General features: G+C 40.5%; 3 protein-coding genes across 4 annotated transcripts in view; 2 read left to right on the top strand and 1 right to left on the bottom strand.

The window, feature by feature from the left end:
- The window catches only part of sema4gb (sema domain, immunoglobulin domain (Ig), transmembrane domain (TM) and short cytoplasmic domain, (semaphorin) 4Gb), a 58729-nt gene extending 51925 nt beyond the window's left edge, over positions 1–6804 (top strand). Inside the window, exon 15 of the mRNA XM_063482650.1 lies at positions 379–6804. Within this exon, the coding sequence (XP_063338720.1) occupies positions 379–1346 (968 nt within the window). The 3' untranslated portion in view covers positions 1347–6804. The remainder of the gene's footprint in view (positions 1–378) is intronic.
- A 2268-nt stretch (positions 6805–9072) lies between these two features.
- mrpl43 (mitochondrial ribosomal protein L43) lies at positions 9073–14197 on the bottom strand. The gene is made up of 3 exons (XM_063482651.1): positions 13958–14197; positions 11936–12042; positions 9073–9623 (listed from the first exon to the last, which is right to left on the bottom strand). The coding sequence occupies exons 1-3, from the start codon at positions 14086–14088 to the stop codon at positions 9397–9399; spliced, it is 465 nt and encodes a 154-aa protein (XP_063338721.1). The 5' UTR covers positions 14089–14197; the 3' UTR covers positions 9073–9396.
- Positions 14198–14421: 224 nt separating this feature from the next.
- twnk (twinkle mtDNA helicase) lies at positions 14422–20608 on the top strand. Of its 2 annotated transcripts, none has more exons than XM_063481932.1 (7): positions 14422–14489; positions 14725–15370; positions 15713–16415; positions 17356–17596; positions 18434–18541; positions 18646–18787; positions 19262–20608. In XM_063481932.1, exons 2-7 carry the CDS (start codon positions 14750–14752, stop codon positions 19607–19609), a joined length of 2163 nt encoding a protein of 720 aa, XP_063338002.1. In that variant the 5' UTR covers positions 14422–14489; positions 14725–14749; the 3' UTR covers positions 19610–20608. The 2 variants fall into 2 exon arrangements, with proteins under 2 accessions (XP_063338002.1, XP_063338001.1); XM_063481931.1 differs by lacking the exon at positions 14422–14489 and adding an exon at positions 14529–14581.
- The last annotated feature ends 1896 nt before the right edge of the window (positions 20609–22504 follow it).

Raw genomic sequence — 22504 nt, 5'->3', positions numbered from 1 at the left:
GCTTTTAGTATCTATTAAGGGATTTTATTAGGTGTATGTTCCCTACCCATCCCCCAGGTCCCAGCTTACACATTTTAATCAGTTCCTCTCTTGCTGGAGGTCAGACGGCCCTGCTGGCTGCACTGCAGGGCTCGCTACATTTAAAGCAGCTTATGAAATGTGATGGAAAGCGATGCTGGTGCTGTACACGTTGCTCACCTTCACTTTTAAATTGTAACCTTGGTGACCCGACATCTTGTATATTCATTGCTCTTCTTCCTGCATTTGTGTCACACTGTCTCTCACGTTCTTCATCCACTAGTCTTTTTCTGTCTTCCTCACTTCACTCTTCTTTTTGACTCCATCTCATGTCTCTTGTCCTCTTGTTTTTATCCTCAGTGGTCCATCGGAGGCGTTCTGTGATGTCGGGTGATGACGTGCTACTCCAGTGTGAACTACGCTCCAACCTGGCAACTCCACGCTGGACGCTAAACGGCAGGGAGCTCCAGGGATACGACCTCAATTCGGGCTATCGGATCGGCACAGATGGCCTCCTGATAATCGGAGCTCGCACCCAGCAGAGCGGCATTTACCGCTGCTTTGCTCTCGAGAACTCAGTCTCAGTTCTGGTCTATCTCTACACAGTAAGGGTTCACACAGAGCCGTACTTCCCTGTGGAACCCACAGCCACAACTAACCCCACTACAATTTCCAGCCCGACTGTTTTCTCTACTGGCAGCCCCACTGAGCAGCCCTTGCCCTCGCCTCCCGCCCCACTTCCTTCAAGACCTGAGTTTCAGACCTACAGACACATGGAGGCCGTGTACATCTCTCTGGTGGCGGTTCTTGGTGGCCTTTGCTTGGTGTTGACTGTGGTCCTTCTTTATGTAAGCTTCTGCACTAGACGAGCCTCTCAGGATCGGAAGTTCTCCCAGCAAGGTCTCCAAGTCCTAGGTGCCTCTGAGAGAAAAAGGAGCTCCCACCTTGAACTTAAAACCATCTCCAGCCACTGCAATGGCCGTCAGGGTCGTCGGTCCATCTCAGTGCCGAGCTTTGGGGACATGGGTGATGGCTTCCTCCAGATAGTGCCAGGTGAAGGCCAGATGTCTCCAGCTAAAACACCTCCTCCGGCTCCTCCTCTTCCCATGCCACCCCCGCTTCCCAACATGGATTACGCCAACGGGCTCTCGGCCACTCTGCCCAGCGTGCTGAGGAAGATGAACGGAAACAGCTACGTGCTGCTGAGGCAGGCCGACCCTGACGGTATGTCCCCGCTCTACCATTCCTTCACAGAGGAGCTCAACAGGATCCTGGAGAAAAGGAAACACACACAACTGGACTTGCAACCTGATGAAAGCTCCATCTAGGACACCACTCTTATGCTTCATCCCACTGTTATTTATTTTTACCCTAGCGGTGACCCGTAGTTGTGGGGAAAACTGACTATTTTATGAAGTGCTGCTCTTAATTGCACAGAGTACCTGCAGGTCATGTCATAACTTGGTCAGAAATATTCAGCCTGTTGTGTCTTCGGTGACAAATGGCCCAGGATTTCACTAATCAGAGACTGCTAAAACGTGGAGCTGTGAAAAATTACTGCGACCAAGGAACTTAAAGATGATACCTAAAGTGCAAACTCTCTTGAAGTTTCTGAAAGATGGCAGTCAGATGACAAAAAAGGCAATGTTACAAAATAGGACATGGATACAAAAACTAAATTAGCCCAGGAGGTGATCAAGCATTTCCGAGACTGTGGAGAGATTCAAGAAGTTTTATAACCATGTAATATTAGGTATCTGTGGAGCTTAAAGTGATACTTCATCCAAAACATGCTAAGCATTAGGCTATTTTGTATAAATTAAAAACATGGCCTAAGAACAGTAGCACCTAATGTGCTTACAGCTTTACCACCCAGTCCTGTGTATGAAGATGCACCTCTTTGTTGCTTGTGACTGTGTTTGTGGACTGATATCATCACAAACTGCACAGTGAGCCTTTCTATGAGGCAGATGGTAAAAGAAGCTTTTTCAAGTGGCTTTTTTGAAACGTCCTAAAAACATATTGATGAGGAAGATTACAAAACAGCAAATGAAACAATCCATGCTCTTAGGATGAACAAGGTCATCACGGCTTAAGTAAGGAGGCATCCATGCCCCCTCTCGTCTTTTTTTATAAATGCACTAACCTACCAAACTAAAGACTAATACAAGACTTATGTGGTGTGAAGGTAAAGTTCTGTGTATGCCCAGAAAAATAAAAAGCTACAAGAGATTTAAATTTGACCAATCTCTCCTTCAAGAATATCGCCTTGGGCAGCATTACGGCACTTTGAATGTGACTGTTACTTTTAGGTTGCTGCTTGGAAGTCCCATTATACCCTCTTGCAGCTCTGGTTCTGTGATGTGTGGTGTCGAAACTGGAACCGATCATCTTGGATTTTTTTAGGAGAAGAGGATAAAGTCAGAGGCAATCAAATCTGGCATGTGTGGCAGGTGTTCAGCACGGATTTTGTTGCTGTGGCTAAAAAAAAAAGATTTTCTATAGACTGTTTAGATGGTTCGTACCAAATGTCATCTCTCACATGCTGCAGGAGGTTAAAGTAAATATCAGTGTTGGAAAACTCTCCATGAGGAATGAATAAACATTGAAAAACCCCACAAATGTCTCCTGGCAGCACCACCTTTGTGCTTGGACACTGTGGACTCTTCCAGCGAAAGCTACTCTTTGGATTCTGGATGTAACCAAAGACCAAGTTTGCATCAACAGTAATCAGCTGGATCACACAGCAGCTGATGTTTGCTGAGTTTGCTTTGTGAAATTCTAGATACAAAAGTGCAAGCGTTCATAATGGGACTTTTGGAGGAGTGTGCTAAAAATAGCTACCCTGGAATTGATCCAGATGTGCACAACAAGATGACCTTGAAGGGGAGATTAGCCTAATTAAATCAGGTATAAATTTAGATTTATATTGACTGAGATGAGCAGCAAGCCTTGTATATTTTTAAACTGGCTTGAAAGGAGGTAGAGTATTAATCCATATTTTCACAAAATTAATTGTTTGTGTAAAATATTGAGCATATGGAGAAATGAGTGAAAGTTGAGCTCCAGGAATGGTTTTTGAGTGGCTTGTCATGTTTCAAACCACTTTTTCTATGATGCATGTCCTTTGCAGAGATGTAACGAATGATTATTTTCCTATGATTTCTCACTTTAGGATCTGAAAGCTGTGAATGTTTGGCATTTTTGCTCGATAAACAACTCTTCTCTGTTAAGCCGTCGGCTACAATCATTGTAATAACTAAAATGTTGACTTTAGTAAAAGTATCACTTTAAGAATCCAGTTTTGATACAGCACACTAGAGCACAGATTTTAAGACAAGTCTTACATTTTAGTGTATTTATTTAAGTCACTTTTCCCCCTTGATTTTTCTCATGTAAATAGCAATAAATATACGCCACTGTTGCAACCGTTAGTAGCATAGTGTGCTGTGCCAGTGCCAATGGAAAAACCTGTAGCAAACTTGGAACTATTTTTTTCCCTGTAGTATGTCTATTTTTAGCCTCTCTGTGGGAAAAGAGATAAAACTTTATGAAAGTAAACATGCAGTCTATTAAAGCAGCAGTCAGCGTGGGGTTCAGATTGATTGATTTTTGCTGTAGATCACAGACTGACTTCAGGGTTGTGGAGGTGAACCGGGAACCACAAACTGATGAAATCCTATAAAGAAAATTTTTAGATGTTGTTTTATATTTATATTTAAGGCCTGTTTTCTGAATAACATTGACCGTTTTACTTTCTCTCAAAACATCAAGACCATGGTTTCATACAAAAACAGGTGAAAAAACAAACAGAAATCACATATATTTCTACAGCAAAAAAATGTTCTAGTCATCTATCTCTTAAAGAAACGCTGAGAGCCAGGCTCACATTTGTCCTCTGCTTTGCTAAAGCTGCACGTGGCAAGTTGCCAAACCCAAGTGGAGAAGACCTTCACACATGCAGCCCACAAAAGCATCCTCAATGTTTACCTGACATTAGTGCAATGCCAAAACAACAAGAACTGCAGCTTTCACTGTATTTCCTCAACAAGGTGAACAACACTATGATTAAATGCTACATGTATATCTTACGGGGAAGTGACTGAAATGAATCTCTGAGTTTTTTGTAAACGTGTAACGGCCAGTGGTAAATAAAGATCCGTCTTTGCTGCAAAGTGTTGAATCAGCTCTCGTAGCTTCAGCACAAGCAGCGGCCCTCTCTGGTGGCTCGCATTGTTTATCTGTCAGACAGCGAGAGCCGTGTTTGGCTCACCTCCACGAGGGGAGGACAGCAGCTTCTTGTCTGTTTGCATGGCTCGCTGTCATCTCTGCAGGTACATCCAGCCACAAAACATTTGACCTGCGTGTCCTGGTTAGTCATGCAGGAAACAGATGGCGATACTAGTAGACAGGAGATGTTTTGCACTTGCAGGTCTTCTCGTGTGTCTTGTACTTTGGCATCATGGATTTTTAATTATTTTTTTTGCTGAGGATAATATAGTCCAGGCAGTCCACTCTATGCAAATAGAGGTAGAGGAAATTCTCTGTGACTAAAGAACCACATTAATTCAATCCAATCAAAGCACTTAACTGATTGCATGCTTACATATTAAGCTGTTCTTTTAAAACTATGCACTACAGATTTTTTGGCAATCCATGTGCACCCAGCCACATCATGATTATTGCTTAAGAGAAACTCTGCAAAAGTGTGCATGTTATATTCCCCAGGAAGTCTGTGGGATCTGGGGAAGTGACAATAGAAGTCTCTGGGTGATTCAGGAACAAAACAACTTTTTTTTTTAAATTAAGTAAAGTCAGAACCATGGCCAAGCTGCTATCACCACATAAAAGTAAAAAGAATGCAACAAAATTTAGTAGCCCGTTACTAAAAGGGAAATTAATCAAATAGCTGGCAAACACTGCACACACAAATCTCCATAAGCTCATACACTGCAAACAGAAATACACTAAAAGACTGAGGTTTTCCTCTCCCCCTGCCTCCGCTTAAATACTCCCAGGCTTAATTGCTGAGTGGATTCAGCTGCAAAGGGCGGTGCATACGACTGGAGAGAGCGTAAAACACAGGCCGTAACAGTGTGCTTTTATTACAGTACATAGCATCATTTTGTGACAGCACAAATAAGCTGTTCTAAATGGGCATATTTGTATTTCGTATCGGATCAGTACCACTATCATCCAAACCTTGATCTGTCTGTTTTTTGTACTTTAGTGTCAGCGTTAAAGGCTTTTCAGTTTACTAAACACTGAGTATAGTGTGTTTGTCAATGTTTTTGCCAGAAGCCACAAGTCCATTTTTACTGTATCCTACTAAAATAATAATCTGTTACACCCTGTATCCATAAGCAATGCAGTGGACAAATCTAAAGGTTACAATGACCTGCTTTTATATATTTTAAATGCCATATATATGGTTTGAAACTACAGTATGTGGTAAAAACCTGAACTTAAAGTTCTTGCTTCATACTTTCTCCCAAACTTTGCCACTTCATCTTCTGCTTTCTCCCATTTCTGATCAGCCTTTTATAAAAAAAAAGCAAAAAAACAAACCTCTTCACATGTTTTGATCCTAATCTTCTGTCCTCAACTCTTTCCATCTCTGCTGCCTCTTTTATTACCACTGCTCATCACTTCTACATGACAGCATCATCTGTAACCCTCGCCGCTCACATTCACACTCGCTTCTCAAGGACCCTGCTGAATTTCCAAATGGTCACAGTGGCCTCTAATCAATTAAAGCCGGCTTTTAAAAGAGCACTCGAGTTTGTGTTTTTGAACATGTGGGAATTCAAGTAACAATTGGATTTTCTGTAGCAGTTTAAGATGCTGTTATGTTATGAAGCTCTCACAAGAATCCGACAGCTTAAGCATTCAAAGGGATGTTTTATGTTCCCCTTGTTAGCTTGTATAGTTTCAAATAATGACAAGCTCAAGCTTCAGACTGCTATTTACATTTACTTTTTGACAGTTTTTCTACTCTTAGATCTATATGATGTCAGATAGGGCTGATAACCCTAATATGGCATCTCATGTACAGAAGCTCTACCCACCTGCTGCTAGTCAGTCAATCAGCGGGCAGCTGGCTTAAAGAGAGATGCTAAAACAACTTGTTTCCAGACAAGACAAGACAGGCCCAGCATAAGACAAGTAGGATAATTTTAGACTCTGGTTTATGCAAAGGTACTGGAAGTTGCATAATAGGCCCACGGTATATATTTAAATCAAAGTTGTACAGTGTGAAATATTTTTGTTTTTGTTTAATTTTTTTGCTGGTTAACATTTAATTTCAATAAAATGTGTAAAATAATTGCAGCTTCTACTGTGTTCAACATGTTTGTGTTATATAGAATTTTTTCTTGTAAATGTCTGGGTATTTCTGAACATAGTGGAAGTTTCACCTGAATCTAAGGTCATTACTGCTGCTATTTCACTGTCATTCAAGGGCAATTCGTTTACAATAAACACTCTATTCTGTACTATGGACTTAAACTTAAATAGTTAACACGTTGGCTGCTTTACGTTCACATGAAATTGTTTTGTTTTTTTTGCTAATTCCATAGCAGAAATTATCCTGCTGTTTATGTAGATGTACTTTCTTCTTTGTGTTGGGCCTAAACAGTTCACAGCTTGCACTGTACTTTCTTATGTGCTTTGTTAAAAATCATGTATACTAAAACCCCTGTAAACTGTGACACTTTGAGTCAAGCTGGTTCTGTATTATTTTTGATGTAGATAATGAACTTATCTTTGTTGTCTTATCAGAATATACCTGGCCAAAGTGATATCTCATGTCTTATTTATTTCATGTCATTCAATTTCCTCTGGCGTTCATGTAGGTTAAAAAAGTGTTTTGATGACCTTTAGCTTGGGGGAAAAAAGGTTCATTGTCAACAGCCCTGAGAGGAAGTCATGAAACAACTTGCAAAATATGTTCTCACTCGATTCTTCTCTCAAGATACCTGGTTGTTTTTAGCTTGTGGCGAGTAGCAAGGCCACTGTCCTCCACAGGGAATGGATCCCACTCCACCCCATAGTCATTTATATGATTCTGACAAGCCAGAGGTATAACATAGGCTCAGGGTACAGAGGAGGGGGGTAAAAATTACCATTTTTAGAGCAGCATTCACAGCTGTAACTAAGCAACAACAACTTTATTTAGTGTCCTTGCGCAGGTCAAGCTGTGCCATTTCCCATCAGGGATGGCGGGCGTGATGAGAGAACAGCAGCTGCGATATCTGTAATTGGTGTCGGAGATAAATTAAAAATACAGGAAATGAGAATAGTATGGAGGACTGTAAGTGCCAAAATTACTTTAATAGGTTTTCAGAACATCTTACCAAAGGTGGCTGGCTAACACTTACAGCCTAAATTTAAAAAAAAAAGTCTGAATAAAAAAAATAGATACACCATTAACAAAAACATTTAAAAAATTGTAACAAAACAGCATCTGTCTATTTCAGTCCCCTATTTAATCACTTTCCATTTTCATTTTCTACCTATTCATTAAATAATTCTTAAATTGATTCATTTCTGAGATTTTCCTTATAAATGTTCACTTTTACATTTACATTTCTTTATTTAATTCTTTATTGTGCAAATAGGGGGGCTATCACTGAAATAAACCCACAACATAAATGTTTCTGCCATTTGCTGATCTAGACCAGGACCACAACAAAAATAACCAGATATGTAGTGAGAGGGTGTGAATGAGAGAGAGACAGGTGAACACTGAAGATGCAAGGAATAGAGATCCTGAAGTTAGATGCATTTAAATACCCGAGGTCGACCATACCAAGCAACAGACAGAGCACTGGAGAGGTGAAGAAGAGAGTGGCATGGCTGGAGATGGTGGCCCATTGCCTTGAGAAAAAAAGCTATTGGGTTCAAAATTACTTAAATATACTTAAGAGGTCATTTTTATCCAGAAATAATTAAAAGCAGAAGAACACCCCCCCCCCCCAAATATAGCAGTGCCTTTCAGATGCTGGAAATGAAGCTGGACACTCAACCTCATCAAGCTAACTGACCAGAGATCAGTGGAAGCACAAAGAAAGAAATGCTTCATCTTATACTCATGTGATGATTAAAAGCTTGGATGGGTTGATAACGGGGTTTGGAATCTTAAAACTGGCCGAACTTGGGAACGGCGGAATACATTTATCTGTTTTGGATAAATGAAGACTTTATTCTACAAAACAGGCAATGCCCCTTTTTAAATCTGAAATTTACTGATAAAAAGTTTGGAGATTTAAAGTTAGACACTTTTATTCCAAGTGCAGCCTCCGTGTCTGAGTCTAATTTAACACTGGAATGCTAATTAGAAAAGATACGTGGGAGAAAGTGAGTGAAATGAACAGCAGCATCTTCCTGCATCTCATCAGCATCCTTTGCAGTCATGTCACTCTCCTGCTCCACATAAACAGTCACATTGCCTAACCATTTCCTGTGGCCGGGGTTATAAAGTATACCATTCGCTGCTGCACTCTTCACGTTGGCTTCATGCGAAGACTCTTATTTGTATTCGTCCGATGGTTTCCACTTGGTTGTATTTGTTTTTTGGAGAGCAACACTGGGGGTGAACCCTGAATGCCTTTTGCAGTCAAAAATGATGAATTCAGTAGAAGAACTGCAAAGAAAGCAACCAGTATTTGTGCCAAAATTCAACGCCTTGTTGAATTTGAACAAATCACCCGCTGGATGAGTGTTAAGTTTTCTGTTCCTGTTACAGAGGACAGCTCACACTGAAGGTTAAAGGCTGTCCCTCAGGCCATCACACAACCATCTGTCATGTTCATTTAAGCTGTGGGATATTTAAGGACACCTTCAAATCTTGTCAGTATTAAGCCGTGAAAACATTTACATTCACCCTGGAGTACAACTTAAAAAACATTTAATTCTTCTTAAGTTTTTACACTGAGCGATGCAGACAGCACAACGGCTGTGCTACTTCTTCTCTCGATGTGCTGAAACCCACCTCTAAAGAAAATCTATATTTAAACATCAACATCTGAAAGTTGTTGTTTTTGTTTTTTTTTATTTCAAAGTTCCATCTGCGGCACTTATTACACAAATCTTCAAATAACCTTGAGATTTAAAAACAGTTATCTGCTCTTTAGTATGCCCGCTCACAAAGCTCTGGTGGATCCATTTAAAGTCTATTCAAATGTGGCATTTAGAGCTGGAACTGTGAGCATTTTTCCTTCAAGTGGGCTCTGCTGCAAACAGAAGGAGATGGTTAAAAAAAATAATAATCAGACAACAGTGTGGTATTATCCAGGAAAAAAAAATCAAAAGGACGCCAATGTAGAAACTGTTATTCACCAGTGATTTAATTTAAACTGCAAAAAATACAAATGGAAGTTAAACATTTTCTTTCGTTAGTCCTTTCGTTGGCCTTATGGGGCCAATAGACGGGGGCCGGTTGGTGAAAGGGTGCCACAGGCCCTGGATGCTGGGACTGTCTGTGTGGAAGGGTTTGCGGATGCGGATGATTTCCAGACCGGACTGATTGGTCAGCTTAGTCAAAAGCTCGGATATCTGTTGAGACGTTTTGCTTGTGATGGTTTCTTCCCTCACGTTGCCATTTACTGCAAAAAAGGAAAATATATGTGACTTTTAAGAGGACACCTATAACATTAACAACAATACCTTCTACCTATGTTATACTGCCCCCTACAGTATCTAAGACTGCTTTATGGCAGTTTACGTTTCATGCTTCTTATTAAGTTAGTTAAAAATGAGACAGAACAACAAAGTTTGGATATAACATTAACACAAACTGTCTGTTTCTAAAAATGTTCATTTGGATTTGGCACATGGTGTCATAGCTTAGTATTGTAACAGTGAAGTTGGATGAAAAATCTACCTTATCCATACTCAAGCTTTTTGAAAATGGAGTGTTCATTAAATCTTCTGACAAAATGTTGAAAAATGAAATGAAATATTAATTTGCATATGTGACTTTTAATTTGTTTCATATTTGCTGATGAAGAAGTCTAAATTATTAATTCATCAAATATGATACACTTGGCGTGACAGGGTTAAAGATGCCTTCAAAGCATGCCTTCTATATGAGAAGCTGGAAATAAAATATCAGTTCCCTATCTGCAAATCTCATTTCTACAATGCCTCCAAATTTGCTGTCAGAGATCCAGGATCCAAATATTTTAGAGATTTCAAGCATCCATCATTCTATAAGTGTCCTTACTGACAAAGCCACAGTACCAGATATTTACCCTAAAAATATGAAGAACCTGATTTACGGAGTTTTCAGATAATATGAAAGAAATGTTAGAAAATATGCCTTGATGCATGCTCAATCATACAGGTAAGGAAATCCTGAAAAGATGATTCTTTTTTTTCTGGACGTAGTGTTTTCAGTGGGACAAACATTTCATCCCCATCCAAGTGACTTCTTCAGTCTCAGCTGACTGCAGGTTACCCCAACCTTATAAACAGTACATCTGCATAGCCAAATATGGAGTTTCCTCAACAGCCAGAAGAGAGAAGGATGCCACACCGAGGATGTGGAAAGCAGGGGAAACATTTGCCTGACAGAAAACTCACCCAAACAGTAAAAAACATCCTTGCAGGGTTAAACTTTGCTGCAAAGCCGAGACAAATCCCGCTAGTCGAATTGATCACAGCTACAGAAACAGCAATTCAAAACATTAACATTGCAGATGTGGAAGCAGCAACTAGGGACGAAAGTTTTGGCCTGTCTCAGCAATGCAAAGTCCTCAGCATCCAACATCAACATGGGGGAGAGGAAAGCACTCACATCGCTTAGTAATAACAACATTATCATCCTTCCGGCAGACAAGGGTAGGTGCACGCTTTTGCTAAACCAGAAAGACTATCATGAGAAAATTTTGTCGCTGCACAGTGACAAAAATACTTATGAGCCCCTGAAATGAGAACCAGGTAGTTGTTACAGGGTGATAGACTGTCTGGAACAGTTAGAGCAAGACATCGTTATTGAGCAAACCTCATACCACAGGTTATACCCAGGAGAATCTAAACCAAGTCTGTATGGTTTACAGAAGATACATAAACAGGGTGCACCTGTAAGACCAACTGTCTGTATGATCAACTCGGTCACCTATAACATCAACAAGTTGCTGGTTTCAATCATCAACCTATTGGTGGGCAGCTCTAAACACCACATCCAGAACACTTTGGATTTTGTTGAGAAGGTGAGAGATGTCATTATGGAGGCTGCTGAAACAGCAGTCTCATATGATGTTACATCTCTCTTCACTTGTTCCAGTCTCTGAAGCAGTGGAGGTAGTTTGCAAGAGATTACAGCATGACCATAACCTCAGCATCAGAAACACTCTCAGCACCAACCCAATGTGTTTGCTCTTTGAACTATCCAAACAAACATACTTTCATCCACTTATTTCTCTTTATTTTTCTACATAACAAATGACAGTACAGGCATGAAAGAAGAGGAGTATTTTCTCCAAGGAGAGTAAATATCCCCAGCATGGAATCAATTAAGTCTTATCTCATCTTATTTTAGTCAGGCACATCTGTGATGGTTAGATTGGAAGCATTTGAAAGCTTACCATCTCTAGAGAGACATGACTAAATTCCTACGTGATTACCATTCATTTTGGTACTCATCTTTTTATTCAGTATACTTTATTGATTACTCAGTTCAGAGTCTAGTGAGTGGAATATAATAAATGTTCTAATAAACATTCAGTTGCTCTCTATTATAATTTCATTACCTTTAAATTCCTTAACAGAAGCTTGCAATCTTAACTCCTTCTCGCTTTACTTTATATCTACATCAACAAATGATTTATATTCAGAAATCTCACTGTCACTCTGCTTCACCATTGTTTCAGTAAATTTATTCAGGTCTGATTCGAACAGAGCTGTGGGCACTTACAGTATTCTGCAACTATTTTTGGTACCCTGCAGGGCTGCGGAGACACATAGACGACAGTTCCAGGGTTCTTGTTGGCATAATCCACAACTCCCTCCTCGATAAAATCCCTGAAAAAGCAGAATAACTGTATTACAGTTTGGTAAGGGTGACAGAGTTTTTTGTTTGTTTTTTGAGCCATACCTGACGATTATTTTCATTACTGGTTAATAAATTATTATACATTTGTTTAAACCACACAGTCTGAGCGCAGCTGTATAAAGTGGAAAATTAAATGACAATCATATAATTTAATTTTATGCTTTGTGCTACTTTTCATTTCAAAAAGAAATGAACAGTTAAATAACTGATAATAAAACAAACTTGGGGGAAAAAAATCTTTCCAGATGACAGACATCACCCTGCAATTTTCAGATATGAATTTTTAAAAAACATTTTCTTTAAAATACAATTTTAGAAGACCACAGACTCCATCCTTGGATGTTTTAATTGGTAATGTGAAGCTGGACCCTTTCACTATTATAATGCAAATGCACAGAATTTGGCCTATTTTGTGTGTTAGCAAGCAGATAAACAGCTTAAAATGAATCAACAGAAACATTATTTTTATCTTTAGGCTACTGAAGTCACAGAACATTCAGTCATGAAGTCAGAAACTATTCTGAGCAGTGAAAAATTCTGCTGAGAGTCTGCAAATGTAACTGCTTCTAGCATCATGATGTGGCGTTTGAACAATAAAGGGCTGTTGGTGATGTCTGTCAACATCTACTGCCAGTGCTAAAAGATTCTTCTACTATTCATGATCCCGGAATCCATATCACAGGAATGTGATGATCATCTGGCTTTCTGATTGTGTGTTACAGAAGCAGGTAGTGCATTTGAGCCTACATGCTATAATAGGAACTGCAAAAATCCTGCTTAACTGCACATTTTTGGGCGATTTCTAAAATACTCTATCAGTTACACCTTGTCAGTACTGGGTTTGACCCCCTTTTGCCCTCAGAACTGGCATTATTCTTTGTGACATAGATTCAACAAGGTGCTGGAAACATTCCTCAGAGATTTTGGTGCATATTTACATGATATCATCACATAATTGCTGCAGATCTGTTTGTTGTACATCCTTGTTGCAAACCTACTGCTCCTGCTACTAAAGATGCTCTATTAGATTGAGATCCAGTGACTGTGGAGACCATGTGAGTACAATAAATTCACTGTCATGTTAATGAAATCATATTGAGAGGATTTCAGCTCTGTGACATGACATCAGAAGGCGACTTGGGGTTCATTATCTTGCTCAAGGATACTTCGCTATGTAGACCGGAGGAGCCGGACATCAAAACACCAACTTTCTGATCAGTTGGTGACCCGCTCTGCCTCCTGAGCTACAATTCATGATTTCATGTAGTTTACACCAAATTCTGACCCTTCCATTTGAATGTTGCATCATTTCCAATTTTCTATTGTCCAGCTTTGGTGTAGGTTCAGTTTCATGTTCTCAGCTGAAAGGAGAGACATCAGGTGTCTTCTGCTGCTGTAGCCCATCTGCTCCAAGGTTTAACGTGCTGTGCGTTCATAGATGCTCTTCTGCATCTTCAACTTTCTTCAAAAATCTGATGCTCGTTTGGACTTCATCTGGTCTTTGGTCATGTCTACATGTGTTCAGTTGCTGCCATTGTGATTTGCTCATTAGATATTTGCATTAACGAGTAGCTGAAAGGGTGTTCCTAATGAAGCGGCAGATGAGCATGTTGTATGCTATGACGTTATGACAAATAGATTTTTAACCTGCTGTTGGCTTACAGCATCTTTTGGATTCCTCCATCGGGAAAGACGGCTGATTAATGAAAATAATGAGGTACAAGACTGACCTCAACATAATGGACTGGGATCCAATTTAAGAATAATTACAAGATCTAAATCAATAAACCGTGTACTAATCAGGAAACCAAGTAATCTCTTAGATTATTTCAAGGCCGTGACTGAGAGGAACTGTCTACATAAACTATCAAAGACTTCTTTTACCTGACTCCCAGCGAACTCTGAGCCTTTTTGGAGAAGACGATGGAGATTCGTTTTAGCTGGCAAACGTACCGACCGACGCCATTTTGAAGGACACTTCTCAAGAAACGACTCGGTGTCCCTCTGGAAGTCATCGTTAATCTGCTCTTTTTCTACTGCTGCACAAAAATAACACAGTCAAACACACTAAACGGTAACAAGGCTCTCAGAGGACAACCTGACGGGCATGTACACAGCGCTGTCCGTCAGTAACAAGTTCCGGAGTGAAACGCATAGCTGACATACCGGTTAACAAAAAAAGATACCTTCTAGAAGAAGACTTCTTTCGTTGACAAATTAAACTTCAAACCATTACATTTATTTTCTACTATAAAAATGATCACGTTAAGTATAATTTAAAAGGTAAATATGTGTTAGTCCAGCTTTCCGAATATCTAGTCTTCCGTATAGTTCACACGGACTTGTTTTGGAAACGCACCGAAAAGCCCGGGTTAGAGTGGAGCATGGGAGGAGAGGAGGACAGATATCAGAGACTGTAAGTTGTTCTTTTTCGGCCTCATGTTTTATTAAACGTCACTAACTTTTGAGTGATGCTTTCATACGCCTCCATGGTAATTTTCATGTTCGGTATGTCTCCGTTTGACAAGAAAATAACGGTTTTCTGCCTCGCTGCCTCTCCTTACTTTGACTGTCTAGGTCACCCCAAAACTTTGCTGTGCTTTTCCTATATTAGGCTGCTGGTTTCCTCATGTCTTGGTGTCTTTTTGCAGATTCAACGTGCTGACCACATAACCAATGTGGAGAGGCTTGCTGCTGAGGAGCTCCACCTGTCTCTTGCAGGTGGGAGCCCCAAGGTTTCTCCTCCAAGGATGTCTTACATCTCCATTTTTGAGACTTCTACCAAAGAGGCTGCTTCACAGGCCATTTCCAATACCTTGGGGTACAGGCTACTTCCTGACACACACTGGGACCAGAGGTTATAAAAAAGACACCAAATCTACTTTAGAGTTCCCTGTGACCCCAGTCACAGTCACAGACATCAAACAGTATCTACGCTCCAAAGAGATTCCCTTCCACGATGGCTACAGCTGCCTCCACATTCCCAGCATCTTTGTGGATTTGTCAACCAGGAAGGAGGTCTTCTCCCTGTTCATTGACAAAACCACGGGACAGTTTCTGTGCAAGGACACGCTGGTGGAGGGGAGCTGGGAGGACCTCCAGGACTGTTTGGAGGTGATGCAGAAGGACGAGGAAGAGTCTCTTAACCCTAATGTGCTGCTGGGGTATCCGGAGAGTGTGGAGGAGCAGGAGGAGAGAGAGAGGGAGCTGAGAGAGGTGCAGAGGATCTGGTCCACCTCTGTGCCACTCACTGACCTCCCAGAGGATGAAGCTCAGCTGATTAAAACCATGTTCCAGGTATTATTCTGTGTTATTTGTGATTCTTAATTCAAAAGTTGACACGAGCAGCTCATGAACAGCTTCCCCAGAGCTGTTGCCCTCACCACACATCTCCCTGCACTGATTACAAAGATCGGCAACAACTAACACACACACACACACATCCTCAGCTCTGTGACAAACATATGTGCACATACACAACCATTCTCATCCTCTGAGACTGCTAGTACCTGAATGTAAAGTCACTTTAAACATATATACATATTTATTTTGTTAAATATGGTGGTGTATGTACAAGATCTTACCTTTTCCTTTACAGTGTCATCTGGCGCAGTAATATTTGTCAGTGTTTTGTTTCAGATCACAAAGATCTCCAATGCAACCCTCAAGAAGTTTGGAGTGAGATTATTCAAGCCAACCAAAAGCCTGGTTTTCCCCTGGTTTGGTGGACCTGATTCCTCTTTAAAAGGGGTCAAGCTCCTATCAGCTCAAAGAACAGAAACTGACAAAGTCACATATAATGAAGCCACAGTCCCAAAGTCTAACTCCTATTACAACTTGTTTGGCCTCCCTCTTGTGGGACGTCTGGACTCGGAGGTGGTGGTGACGGGTCACGAGTTTGACACGATGGCTGTGAGTCAGGCCACAGGACTCCCGAGTGTTGCTCTTCCTCGTGGGGTCAGCTGCCTTCCTCCAATCCTGCTGCCCTACCTGGAGCAGTTCAAGCGGGTGACTCTGTGGCTGGGGGGAGACATTCGCTCCTGGGAGGCGTCAAAGAGCTTTTCTCGCAAGCTGGGCATCAGGCGTTGCTCCCTTGTGCGGCCCGGTGAGTACCGGCCGTGTGCGGTGGAGGCTCTGGCCCGAGGTAAAAACTTAAGCAACATCATTAAAGCCTCGATCCCAGCGGCCCATAAGTCCATAGTGTCCTTCAAGCAGCTCAGAGAGGACGTTTATGGGGAGCTCGTCAACACAGATCAGGTGGCTGGAGTGAAGTGGACGAGGTTTTCTGAGCTCAACAGGATTTTGAAGGGACACCGCAAGGGAGAGCTGACTGTTTTTACAGGTACTGTGTTACTAATAATGATGTTTTACGACTCAGGAACTAATTAGTTGGTTTTTTTTTTAAATCCCAAGAAATCATAACCAAAATTAAGTAATTTCTTCCCTTTTTAAAAGTGATACAAACAAAACTCATAGCACCATAAAACAGGAATTCTGTGGTAATCAATATCTCTGTGGATAATGGATCTTTCTTCCACCACTTCTAGGTAGCCAAATATCAAAGCCAATTTGTAAGCAAGCAGATTTAAATTCAGTCTTTTATTGTTCTGCATTCAAGCCCTGAGTTGTGATCGAGTTTCACAACTGAACAACAAAACAAAAACCATACCTGATTGAAGTTTGGATGATATCTTCTTCAAGATGGTCTCATTTGTCAGTGCTGCAGCACTTTCAAAACTGCTCCTGTTTTTCCCTTTTCTGACTTCTCCAGCATTGTGGCTATTTTTGGATCAGTCAGTGAAAGTCCCAACATGCTTCTTTATATCTGCAATTTCATCATGGAACTTCAAACATGTGAATAAAAAATCCACTTCCTGGTGTCCCAAGACCTTTGAGAGGTGTCCCATTGTGTGCCACTATGATTGCTTTGCATTAACTCAGTGAATGAAATTTAAATTGAATCATCACTGTTATGACACTGAAGAAGACCCACTGCATTACTTAGTTGAATGAATGCTAAAAAGCTGTGGAAGTCATGCAGCACTGCTCAAGGACCTTGAACGGGAGATAGGCTGACTTAAATTCAGCCACAATGTTTGATAAAAAAATCAAACCGCGTACTTTCTTCAAAGGAACAGGATGTAAAACACACAGCTGGCCAAGTTTTTACTTTTCACTAAAGTGTCCTGAAGTATGATGGCTTTTTAGTTTACCAGTTTTAATATAAAGTACAAGTACTAGCTTTATTAACCCAGTACGCAATCATGATGTTTCTTCACCAGGTCCTACTGGAAGTGGGAAAACCACCTTTATCAGTGAGTTGGCCCTGGACCTTTGCATGCAGGGTGTCAACACTTTGTGGGGCAGCTTTGAGATCAACAACGTCCGTCTAGCCAAGATCATGCTGACACAGTTCGCCATGCAGAGGCTGGAGGAGAACCTGGAACAGTATGATTTCTGGGCAGACAAGTTTGAAGAGCTGCCGCTTTACTTCATGACTTTCCACGGGCAGCAGAACATCAAGTAAGTCTTATTAGTACTTCAGGGATCCATTAAGTTCTTTTATTGAAGAGGTTTGCTTTGTTTTTGAACATAATCTTGATAGTTTGATCACTTCTTGTTGGAGTGTGGTTGCTCAGTCAGTATATGACTACGTCTACATTAATCCGGATAAATTTGAAAACTGCGTTTTCGTCTAAAAATGATCCACGTCCACACTATCGTTTTCAATCGTTTGAGAACAGTTGTTCATCCACACTGAAACGACTGAAATGCTTACATTCCTGTATTGCGCATGTGTGAAACGTAAGACGATTCGATCTGCGTTATTTCTGTCTGCCGTTTTTTTACTTTCCGGCTCTCTGAAACGTCGCGGCAAAATGACGAGGAAAAGTACCGAGTTTTTTAAATGGACTAACAATGAAGTGGAGTTGTTGCTGCAAGTAACACAAAAGTACAAAGTTGCAAAAGCGAGTGAGAATTAAAGAATTTGAAGAAAAGCTATCTGGAGCATGTACAAACTCATATTAATCTTTAATAGGGCTGTCAAAATTGAGAGCAAACAAAATAACTGCTGTATAATGCCCTCCGCTATCTTAGTTTAATTGGTTACATGACTGCATCATATGACTAAAATGCGTCATCGTTTCCGAAAGTCTCTGTTTATGCAGTCTACACTGCCTTTCCAATGTATACGCTTTGGTGAGCATTTTCAAAAAGCTCAGTTTTCCTTGACCGAAAACACCATCTCAGTGTGGACAGAAGGCCAAAACGGAGAGAAAAAGATATGTTTTCAAACGAAAACATATTAGTGTGGACATGGTCTAAGACCCTCTGACTCCTGTCCAATTTTGCCTACAGGACAGTGCTGGACACAATGCAACATGCTGTCTACCTCTATGATATCAACCATGTTGTCATTGATAATCTGCAGTTCATGATGGGACAAGAACACCTCTCAGTAGACAAGTAAGATAAAAAATGTTGTTTATCTGGTGTGTGATGATGTCATGTTAGTGCTGTTATTGGTGTGTTAATGCTGTATGGAAATACAATGTTCTCATGTAACTCAGGTTTGCAGTCCAGGACCACATTATCGGGGTTTTCAGGAAGTTTGCCACTAACAGCTCCTGTCATGTCACCCTGATCATTCATCCGAGGAAAGAGGAGGATGACCGAGAACTGCAAACGGCATCAATCTTTGGTTCTGCTAAGGTAAGGCAGCGAAAGCTTCAGTTCAGTCTGGTAGAAAATACTGAAGGAACAGTTGAAAATTACAAATTGTTGGCAGACAGATACTGCATATTTAATGTACAATGTTCAATTATCCTCTTAACATAGTCACCAGTGACCTGGTCAGCTTCAAATGTGCCCTTTTTGTGGGTATTTCCCCTATCTGGCATTCGCAAATTTAAATATTTTAACAGGAGAACTAAAAGGCCCAAAATAGAATCACTGCATCGATAGGTTATTATTGTGAGAGTAATAATAATTTTGTTCATACTCATCAAAATAGCATGGGTATCATTCTATTTTGATTTTTTTTAAATCAATATCTAAAACATTTTAATAAATAAGCACATCTCTTGACTTGCTGTTTCAATAAAAATGCATATATGATTGCTGTCTTCACAAATCTGCAGTTTTCCAATTTAAGTAAGACACGTCTTGACTTTTAACTCCTTCCAGGCCAGCCAAGAGGCCGACAACGTCCTCATACTGCAGGAAAAGAAGCTGGTGACGTGTCCCGGCCGCAGATCCCTGCAAGTGACCAAGAACCGCTTTGATGGAGACGTGGGCATCTTCCCTCTGGACTTCATCAAGTCTTCGCTGACTTTTTCCACTCCCATCAAAGGAAAACACAAGCTGAGGAAGGTCAACACCAAGCCGGAAAACGAGGGGGAGGACGAGGTGACTGCAGCGGCGTCAAAGAAGGAGGAGGTTAAAAAAGACAAGGTAGAGAAAGTGAAAGGAAACACAAAGACTCCACGAACTGTTAAAAGTCCTGCAAATGGAAACGGAGCCATTCAGAAGTGAAATTTCAGAGTATTCTCTCTGTTGATCAGGGATTTGAATGTTAAAGCTCAACCAGACTCTTTGTATGAAAGATAATGTTCGACAGTTGTATGTCAAAAACAGGAGGTTCAGCTAAGCTAAATACAAGTACATAAATATGAACATGCATATGAAATGTATGAATTAACATCCCTGAATCCAGAATATGCCAGGTAGTGAAACGTGTTTCATCATGGAATGAAGTACGTTACAGACAGAATGTGAAATAATGACAGCAAAGTGTTAAACTAGTCTTCAAAGCTTTTCTGTTCAATGTAGTAAGACTGAATTTGTTAAGTGTTGTTTAACCTATTCAAATAATAATGTGACGCCAGGAACTACTGATTAAATAACACTATCACTGTCTGCTTAGAGGCATAATACAAACCCCTGCACATTACCACAATGTGTTCTCTACTGACTTTTTGTACAACAATGATTTGTTGCTTTTTATAATAAAAACCCCCAACAACTTCTAATGCAGATCGTGATGGTGTTTTCTATCTGTGGTCACCAGGGGGCGTTGTGTGCTAAGAGACTGGAGTTTAGTTAACTTCAGATAATTGTTGAGCAGCAAATATCAGCCGTCCTAATTCCAAGTGGCAGTGATCACTGACTACAGACATATGTGTTTGATTTAGTCGCTGCTACAGCAGCGACTGCCTTAACAACTTGCTAACGATTTGTTCCATATGTCTGATTTATAAATGACTACAAGCGTGACAAAGCTCAGTTATGCACATTAGGAAAAATGTAGTTTAATTCTGCACTCTTTGGTTAAACAGCAAGCTGTGTACCCCTCTTTCCTTGCTGTTTGACTGAGTTTCAGAGTTTGTTTGTTCCCCTTTACCCTCCTGTGAGCCTGCCTTTGAATAATGATAATTAAGTTCAAATAACACGTATTGAAAAGAAGAGTACTAAAGGTTTTAGCACACTTGCCTTTTACTTACCCTTCATTGTCCAACCTTGGCCTTCTCCAATGTCAAACCACACAATGCATTATTTAGAGTGGGTGACTTTAAATAAATGCAAAGTGTTTTTAAAACATCTTCCTATGAATATTTCATGGGTAAAGCCAACTGCCCTGCCTCGGTTGCGCTGGTGTGGGGTTACGAGTAGAATCAGCAGCTCTCAGAAGTGAAGAAAGTCTGCATTGCGCTGTGTCGTGGGCTGCTGCAGGACGTATTGATGGCTGAAGTGTCGCACTTTATCACAGTCACTGCAAACCCATATAAATTTCAGGTTTATGATTTAAAGGGTTAGTGGTTCAATGTGGGAATATGAAAGTGCCTGTGTGTTTTATATCAGGGCCTTTGGTGATTTGCAACCTTGAAATATGCACTGAATAAATCAAGTGTCACTGTGGGAATCACACAAGTGTAAAATCAAGGACCAAAGGTGCCAAAATGGGGAAAAAAAAGAACTACTGACTAAATAAAAAATCAAATTTAATGCACTAGATACATTTAAAATAAGTCTAGATTTTCATAAAGTTTTTTTTCTGTTATTTCGTATTTCTGTATTTTCTTTTATAGTTCCTTTATGTTTCAATATAAAACGAGCTGGCCAACACCAAAAGTAAACACAGTCCTGTGGAAACTTTTTTTCACTGGACTATTATTGCAACACCTTGATTAATCTATTCAGCTGTAGATTTCCTTTCATGCTTTGGGTTTGTTCCATGGCCCAATTTGGGCCAAGCTTCGGTCTCACAGATGGCCTCACATTTGATTCTAAAATACTTTGGTATATAGAGGAATTCATAGTCCACTCAGTGACTACAAAGTGCCCTATACCTGTAGCTGCAAAACAAGCCTGAATCATCAACCCTCCTGTGCTGTGCTTTGACAGTTGAGCTATTTGTGCTGATAATGCTGTGCATTATGGCCAACATCTCCACTTTGGTCTCATCTGTCCACGGGACATTGTTCCAGAGGTCCTGTGGTTTATTCAGATGCAGGTTTGCAAACAAAAGCCGTGCAGCCATGAGAGAAGCGGCTTTTTCTCGGTGACACTTCCAAACATGCCATGCTGTTCAGTCTTTTTCTAATTGTGCAGTCATGAACTTTAACGTTTAGCATGCTAACTGAGATCTATAGAGTCGGTGGTGTAACTCTTGTACTTTGTCTTCGAGTTAGACTGTTTGAAACTGGAGTGAATTTGCTGGAAAGTCCACTCCTCGGGAGATTGTGGCATAAACTTGACTGATTGACTGACTGCTTTGGTCCTCCATATGTAACACCTTAGGATTATAGGAAGGTTGAGGCAGTCTTTGCACTCCAGATGCATAGCTGTGCTATGACTTATGAAATATCAATCTAACCTGAATGTCATACATATGTATAACAACATGCCTACTTTGTCTTCAAAATCTTTCAAACCAAGTGCCTGAATTACTCAAAATGCAACTCAGCTGTTGAGAGTTTCCGTTTTTCCTTCTAAAGTTTTATTTATTTCCTTTAAAACCTGTACAAACTCTGGAGCAGGAAAAGGGTTTTGTACAGCTTTTTACTTTTAGTAAAAATGAGTGAAGTTGCTCTTTAGTACTTTTGTCCTGTTGTTTGCCTCGGTGTGGACTTCGCAGACACTGGGACCTCTCTGTCTGCCTCTGATTTCTTTGCTGGCTCCATCTTTGACAGACCAGTCCAAGGGAAGCTCCTGGCACCAGACTCATCTTACACGAGGTATGCGCAGCCTCGAGCTTCTCGGATAGCTGAAACTGTAAAATATTGTTGTAAGCTGTAGGAATAATTCCTATGTGTGTTTGATGAACCTAAATCACTGTGTATGAGACAGCAGGAGGGAGACAGGTCTTTGTATAGAAGCTCCATCATTTTGTTCTCATTTCTGCTTTTCTGACCCTTCTGTTAATGCTGA

This window comes from Pelmatolapia mariae, linkage group LG8 (assembly GCF_036321145.2).
Source record: "Pelmatolapia mariae isolate MD_Pm_ZW linkage group LG8, Pm_UMD_F_2, whole genome shotgun sequence".
Taxonomy (NCBI): Eukaryota; Metazoa; Chordata; class Actinopteri; order Cichliformes; family Cichlidae; genus Pelmatolapia; species Pelmatolapia mariae.
Note: the sequence above shows the minus strand (reverse complement) of the source record. Positions and strands in the feature narration are given on the sequence as shown.